Source organism: Dendrobium catenatum, unplaced genomic scaffold (assembly GCF_001605985.2).
Source record: "Dendrobium catenatum unplaced genomic scaffold, ASM160598v2 fragScaff_scaffold_188, whole genome shotgun sequence".
Lineage (NCBI taxonomy): Eukaryota > Viridiplantae > Streptophyta > Magnoliopsida > Asparagales > Orchidaceae > Dendrobium > Dendrobium catenatum.
Genome location: NW_021318650.1, coordinates 125,870 through 133,770, shown reverse-complemented (window position 1 = coordinate 133,770; position 7,901 = coordinate 125,870). Strand labels below are relative to the sequence as shown.

Sequence of the window (7,901 nt, the reverse complement as noted above, 5' to 3'; positions counted from 1 at the left end):
CGCGTGAAGGAGGACCAGCGTCGACGAGTTCTGCTTCGGATGGGCTTGATCGAGGGCCGGCTAGGGCAAATGGAGGCTAGAGGAGCTTCGATTGAGTTCGACGGGAGCAGATCGAGCGGATGGGGAGACGAAGTGGGCAGAATTAGAGAAGACGCGACCGAAGATGGAGCAGTTCGGCCGGGGTCGGAGTGACGTCCTTGTGTGGCTTGAGAGCGACAAAGTTTGTTGATGGTTTTGCTGGAGGAAGCAGAGAATCGATTTGTCTGTAAATTTCAAAGTCTCTTTTTTTATTTATTGTGTGCCTCTCCGATTTTGCTGTGTGAGGAGTTTTTTTTTTATTGTGAGTGTGGCAGTTATTTGATCATGTGATCGTGGGGGACATGGGTCGTGGGAGTAATTGGAGGTCTGGTCATTTGGATGTGAACGTGGGAGTCGTCAGTTTAGCGATTTCAGTCTATAGTCAACAGGGCCATTTATATTTTCAGTTTACTATGTGTTGTGTTTTTTATTCTTTTTAAACTTTTACAAGGTTGTTCTTATTTTAATGATGTTATTGCATTATAAGGTGTAGTTGATTTTATGTGCGTGCTGGTTCATTTACGTCATCAAGTTAACCAAGAGTATTGCCACAAAATAATGGCTTCACTTGCTAATTACCCCTTTTTTTGTGCTTCTTTAAAAGTTATAATTTTTTAGCCATAAGTAAACTACTCTGTAGAGCAGTTGGGCTCCAGAGAAATGTTCATGCGTGCACTTCCCTAATATAGGTAGTTTCTTAAGATGTGCCACCACGTAGTAAGTTCTAGAATTCTCCAGAACCGATTCTAAATGAGCCGAAGAAAAGTGCATGAAATGGCTGGCCTTGGACAACTTAAAGGCCTTTCACCTTGCTCCTAAACATTCCATCGATGAATTCATCTTTTGCTTTGCGTATATGCCATTCCTCATGGCCATGGTCCTCGATCATAAACTCTCTTCCCCTATTGAGGCAGTCAGGTAGATGGGTACTCGTGGACCAAGATGTGTGCTTTTACTTATCTATATACCATTCCATGAGAATATCAGTTTGAAAGAAAGGGGAATCCAACGGGCAAGTGTAAAGGCTACACTGCTTGAGAACTTTTAAAGGTACTGAAAAATGGAAGGCCCATATGCCTATCTGGGCTCCGAAAATTTCATTTTTGTGTGTGATCCCGGCCTCTCCGCGCCATCAATCTATTCTTCTTTTATTTTGAAGTGTGACGACGACGATAGAGAGTTTTAACGAGATTATGTTCCGGGTGAATTTTCTGAAGGCAGATTGGGTTTTAGATAAGATACTACCCAGAGATTTCACCCTCATTTTGTGACTTTTTGATATGAGTTCTGGTTTCCTATAGGCGCAAACCCATATAGTTAATTAACCCTCCCGATAATGAGAGAGAACTTTCGATTAAGGCTAGTCGATAAAGAGATCCAATAGGTTATAAACACATCGTATAATAGCAATAATTTAGCGTTTGAGTCTTGGATTTAAATTTTGAAGTTTGGAATTTAGAGTTATCACCATAAACTTAAAACTGGTGGTGGGGGAAATGAAGAAGAGCCCGATCAAGATCACATGGTTCCGTCGTCCCGGGCTATCATGTTCCTTGGTCTACTTAGTCAGAGGAGATAGTCAACCCAACCTGACAAAAGCACCTTGTCGGCAGCCATGGGTTTCTTCGTCTAAGAATACCTTATAGACCTGAGTTGATGTTTGTCTAAGGGGATATATCTGAATCCACCTTAGCTGATAGAGGGCTTTATGCCTATCGAATATACCTTATGATTCATAACTCAAGGGTTTGACGTCGTTAGGGAACATACGGGTTTTAGCCGTGATCGTAATATAATGGTGTCATTTTGCGGCAAAACCACCCGATCAGAGGGCATGTGCCACGTCCCTATTGGTAAGGGAGTGTTTGAGGATGAATCAAAGTAATACACCCAATATGCATTCGCTCTTTGTGAAGTGAGATTAATTTCAAATTTATCACCACCGACAAATGGTTGCGGGAGGTGAATGATTTTTAGATTTAAGTTTTCAGTTGATAGATTTTATTTCAAGAATTTGAGATTTTTTTTTAAATTATAGATTTGACCCCTTCGGCCCTCCGGTTGAGATTTTCTGTCAACATGGCCATCATCGGGGTGACATTAAAGTCATTTGTATTTTTGTAGGATTTTGGGAGGCATTTTGTAATTCAAGTTGTCGACTCCAGTCCTTTCAAGAGGGATGATGAAATTTGAATATTTGGCCTGCGCAGTATTCTCGAATCGGTGGATTTGGGACTTAGATGTAACGATCGGAGCACATACGGGTTATATCATTTGCCCTGCGCAGCATTCTCGAATATTTGTGTTAGTAACTTTAATAGGTTTGTCGAAGCACATGCAGGGTGTTTATTTAGTTCAAGAGATCATATTTAATACATAAGGGGTATTTTAAAATATTTAAATATTATTCATTGCGCAAGTGATTTCGTTTAGAAAATGGCCCGAGATTTCATTTATGGGCCTACGAACGCCTTCTGTCCGCTTGTATACATGTTGAGGATCCGGTGACATTACTCTAAATTAGGTTTGAGTAGGGGTGTCAATTTTTGACACGACCCGAAACACGACCCGAACCCGACCCGAAAAAATCCAGGTTCGGGTCAACCCGAACCCGAAACGGGTCGGGTTCCGGTTGAACAAATCAACCCGTTTTAAAAATCGGGTCAGGTTCGGGTTGACCTAGCAACCCGAAATTGACCCGAAAGTGACACGAAAACTCATATTTGACCCGAAAACCCGAGATTGACCCATTTTTGACCCGATTTTGATCCGAAAATCGAATATTTACTCGATTTTGACCCGAAAATTAGCAATTTTAGATCAAATTCGGGTCATTCGTGTCGGGTCGGGTTAACCCGGACCCGAATCGGGTCGGGTTCGGGTCTGGAAACCTGACCCGTTTTTAAAAAAGGGTCGGGTTCGGGTTGACCCGAACAGTGCCGGGTCAGTTCCGGGTTCGACCCGAACCCGACCTGCTGACCCGAATTGACACCCGTAGGTTTGAGTTGTAATACGTAGAAGATGTGTTGATTAATTTATTCAAGCTTATCGTCTATTCTACTATAGCTTGTAAGGGATGTTATCCAATAGACATTAGAAGATCGTGTTCTTGCTTGTAAATGAACTGCATTGGTTGCTACGAATCTTCTATTATCTCCTATAGATCAATTAAGTAGGCTATAAATTCATTGCTTCTCCTTATGCATTAGTGATATGCCTTTTTTTAGCAAAATGAAAGATAATTATCGCTAAAGAGCACTAGAAAGAAGTATCACTATTGAATTCAATTGAATCCCTTGTATATCATTAACTTAATCATTGATTGATATTGCCTCATCATGCGATAAACTAACACAATTATCGTCAAATCTTGTTCCAAAACAACTTGATCAATTTTATTATCATTAGAAATCTTAGAAAGGCGCCCGATATTTTCATCATTAAAGCTAAGCTCATCCCCCCTTTTCAGGACTTTATCATGATAGTCATTTGTTATTGTTCACAGACATAGACATTATCATTGCAATCTCCTTATACATGTATGTAGGCAAGCTATTACCTCTATTGCATGTTCATGTTATTCAAATCACAAGTTCCTTTGATCATGAGTAAGTTATCATTACAATTTTTCTATTAGTATCCATTTGCATTTGATTTAGACCTTGTAATTTTGCAATTTATAATTTCAATTTAAACATTATATCATACTCATTGTATAACGTTCCAATTCAAGTCTAATTCAGGTCTTTTATATTCATTAATTTGAGTTCAAATATGAGTCCAATTCGAGTTTAAGTCCAATATTATTTGATCAAATTTGAATTTAAAATTGATTTTATGATTTGAGTTATGATCAAATCAATTTTAATTTTCTGTCCAAGTCCCCTGTTGTTCAATGAAAATTTTGGCAGCCTCCCAGTGTCCCCTCCCCGACGCCGGTAAGGAGGGCATTTGCCCTTTCAAGTCAGTCTGGCCGGAGCAAATCGACGACCAGGGTCTTCGATTCGTTGTTGGGCATCGGATTTCGTGTTCTGAAGCTCCAATTGATGATCGTCGGTTGCCAATATTTGTTGTCGATTGCTGATTGTGATGCATTTGATTGAAATTTCCTTTTTTTTTCATTTAATTTATCAATTAATTAATATTGCAATTATTTTCAAATTGAATGGTCATTTGAGCATTTTTCAATTTTCTCAAAAAAATTTCTAAGTCCCGAATTTTTTGAGAAAATTCGGCAGCCTTCCGGCGTCCCCTCCCCGAGGGCATTTGCCCTTTCAAGTTCGCCCGGCCAGAGCAAATCGACGGCCTGGGTCTTCGAGATGTTGTCGGGTCCCGCAATTGATCTTTGGAAGCTCCAATTGATGATGATTGGTTGCAAATAATTGAATATAATATATATATATATATATATATATTATACATAACAATAGAGAGGGGTAAAGGTGGATCGGGAAGAGCCCGATCGGGCTAGGGCGCAGGCGGAGACCAAGGAGCGGGCGTCGATCGGAGACGGGCCGGTCGGAGTTTGGTCAGGTCGGAGGCAGGTGTAGGGCCGGCGACGGAGGTAGAAGGATTCTGGTGTGGATTCGACAGCTAGTTGGGACGTAGGCGAGAGAGGCGACTGGCGGCTTCAAGCGTCAAGCATCGATGAAGGAGTTTGGTCGACGACGGCTCAGGAGGCTGTCAGGTCGGCGGCGAGGAATGAGTTCGATGGCCGGAGGCAGAGGCAGGCGATGTTGCAGGCGTCGATCGAAGGTTGGAGTCAGCGGATGCGTGCGAAAGGGAGAGAGGTAAGTCACAAACCCCTTTTTTTTTTCTTCAGCTCTGAGAGCGTGAATCAGCCGAATGAGAGGAGCATTGTTTTTGTGTTGTGAGTGGAACGGTTGTGCAATCGTGGAGGGAGTCATGGGTGGTTGTTCGGTTGGGTCCGAATGGAGGTTTTAGGTCAACAGCCTTACTCATCAGCCTAATCTTTCACTAAGCTGGTTAGCCCTCAGATTGATTAGTTGACCCACCTGCCAGCCAATAGGGCTGCAGGACAGATGAGATAGTTTACCAGGCATGCCAAAAGCTTGTGATGTTTCTTGTATGAAAGGTTAAATTTCTATTTTCACTGTTACTTGGATGATATTGCCCAACTGCTTGTGTCAGTTATGAGGTCAGTCATCATGCATCTAGTCATACACGTTTTGATGCATCATTTCTTCGCTCAAGCTATACATTTTAATCATGCCCCATGATTAGTAATGAGGGTAAATGAGAGTCTAAAATTTGTTTCCTACTTTCTTGTTCTGCATTTTCTCCTTTTTTTCCTTATATGTACAAATGTTCTGTCAACGCTACATGAAATGGTTTTTGTAAATAATTGTTTCTTCTCTAAGTTTGGTCTGGAGAATACTCTTTCATGAACTGATAAGATCTGTCAATTATACTCGACTATAATCAAGATTTTCAATTTCTTGTAAGAACTTTGCCTTTATGTGGTGGATTTAAGTATTAGTATTGTGTTTTTTTCAGTGTATAAGAAGCATTATCCGCCATTACTGTTTGATGAAGTCTGGCGGCTTGAGAAGATTGGTAAAGATGGTGCTTTTCACAAGCGTTTGAGCAGTGAGAACATCAACACTGTCAAGGATTTTCTAACTTTGCTAGTCACAGACGCTCCAAGGCTCCGACATGTATGGCTCAGTTTATTTCTAGTCATTTTAGCGCTTAATATTATCTAATTCTTATTTATGCTTTGTAGAGTCTTCTTTTATACAAAGTACCAAGGCTTATTACTCGTAGCAGCAGCATCTTTTTTTTTTTTTTAAATATATATATTTTAATTTATGTATGCACTGGCCGTTACCTTTCTGCCAACATGCAGATACTAGGCAATGGCATGTCAGCCAAGATGTGGGAAATTACGGTGGATCATGCTCGGACTTGTCCCCTCACCACCCAAATGCATTTACATTATGCTGATGATGTGCAGAAAACTGGGATTGTGTTCAATGTCATTGGGGAAGTGATGGGCATCCTAACTGACCAGCAATTCGTCTCAGTTAATGACTTATCAGATGTCCAGAAGGTTGGTTTCTACCGCAATTTTTGTGATTTGTTCACTTCTTCCCCTGATATTCATGATTATTTTTTACAATCATTATTAGCCTGAATTTGGATCATTTTTCTTTTTCTTTTTATGCGTGTTTCACCCAACCCTTGCGCGCAAGGGCCATGCTAATAATCTTCTGTGAATCATTCCCCAATTTTATCGTCCATTGATACTCATGATTGTTTTTATCAGGCAGATGCAAATATGCTGGCCAAACAAGTCATTCAGAATGGAGATGATGTTCTTCTTCCCTTTGACATGGGCGGTGTTATGGGTGTTTCTTCTCAAGCATTACAGAGTTCTTTTCCTACCTCTTCACAGTCATTAGGATTGCCTGATGACATTTACAGCAATTATTCAAGTCCTATAAAGGCTGATGGAGGCTTTAACTACAGCTATTCAGCTATCTCGTCGCCTGATATATTCACAAGGGGCTTGGAATACAGATACGAACCAGAGTCGCATGGTATTCTTCACGGCTGCAGCATTCCTTACAAAGTGCCCGCTGAACTCGAAAAAACTTCCAGCCTCCCTCATGTATTGTTGGAGGAGTGCAGGAGCCATGAATTTTTTAGCGAAAATTTGCACTACTTTGATACCGATATGTCTTACCTATCGGGTATAGAATCCCAAGCTGATTTGGGTACAGCAGTAGTCAGCTTCTTCACAGGAACTAACTGGAGTCCTTATGCTGTGTGGGGGATATTACTATTAGTGGTGAAATGGAAATTTTCCATAAAGAAGAAAGTGGCTACAAAGAAGAGAACCTACCAGAATGAGACATTTGGATAAGGAATTTATTTCATGGAAGAAAAATATACATTTAAGGATTAGACTTTTTCCAACCTGCCTATTGTTCTTGATGTAAATATAGCTTTCCACAAGGCTACTGCTGAAATGAAGATGAAGATTCTCCATAAGAAGAAAGTCGCTGCAAATAAGACAATAAAAGAGAGTTTTGGATGAAGGATTTGATCGAAGAAATTATATAGACATCATATCATATCATAGTTAATAAAAGAGTCAAGTTGTGTATCTTTCTTGAGTTAGTAGACACTTTCTGAGCCTGCCTGCTGTTGTTGGTGTAAATATATAGCTTTCGAGAAGGCAAGCGCTTCCCAATTTTGCAGAAGGTTTAAAATCGAAGTTAAAAGGTTTTTATGAATTGTGCATAATGCGTGTATATAGTAAGAAATAGCTCATATAGTCTGAAATAATGCTTTTTAGAAGAGTTATGATTGGGTTATTAATCTCTGTAATGGACTGGCTGCAATATAAAGTGGTAATTTGCCTTCTCTCTCTCTTTCAACCATGTGATTATTACGTGAAGCTTCATGGGAGCATAGCATACTAGTACGTTAAAAAGGTTTATTTGTAATTTCTGTCTACTTATTGCTAAAGTGCATTCCTAAATTCTATTGGAAGAGGAATTTTATTTTGGACATTTAGGCTAATTAAAATAAATTCACATGCACAACACATTCAAAATTCAAATTTAAAATTTCTTGATTAATAGTTAAGCTTTTAATTAAGATATCATAGGAGAATGGGATAATAATATGGTAGAAAATATAAGAATATTTTTTTTTCTTCTAAAAGGCAGAATGAGTCGGGCAACTTTTTAGTCTTTTAGAATATGTAGAAACTTTTTGTAGTCTAGATTGATCTTTTAAATGTGCATCATGTATCATGGGAGCAGGGGCAGAACCCCCTTAGGGGGAAGGGG

General features: G+C 39.8%; 1 protein-coding gene across 3 annotated transcripts in view; it reads left to right on the top strand.

Moving 5' to 3' along the window:
- LOC110103002 (calmodulin-binding protein 60 A) overlaps positions 1 to 7,484 on the top strand; it is a 32,030-nt gene extending 24,546 nt beyond the window's left edge. For 2 of the 3 annotated variants that reach the window (XM_020831536.2, XM_020831547.2), the window contains exons 5-7: positions 5,596 to 5,756; positions 5,948 to 6,151; positions 6,368 to 7,484. In XM_020831536.2, the coding sequence (XP_020687195.1) occupies positions 5,596 to 5,756; positions 5,948 to 6,151; positions 6,368 to 6,967 (965 nt within the window). In that variant the 3' untranslated portion in view covers positions 6,968 to 7,484. The remainder of the gene's footprint in view (positions 1 to 5,595; positions 5,757 to 5,947; positions 6,152 to 6,367) is intronic. The other variant, XM_020831555.2, reaches the window with a different exon arrangement.
- The last annotated feature ends 417 nt before the right edge of the window (positions 7,485 to 7,901 follow it).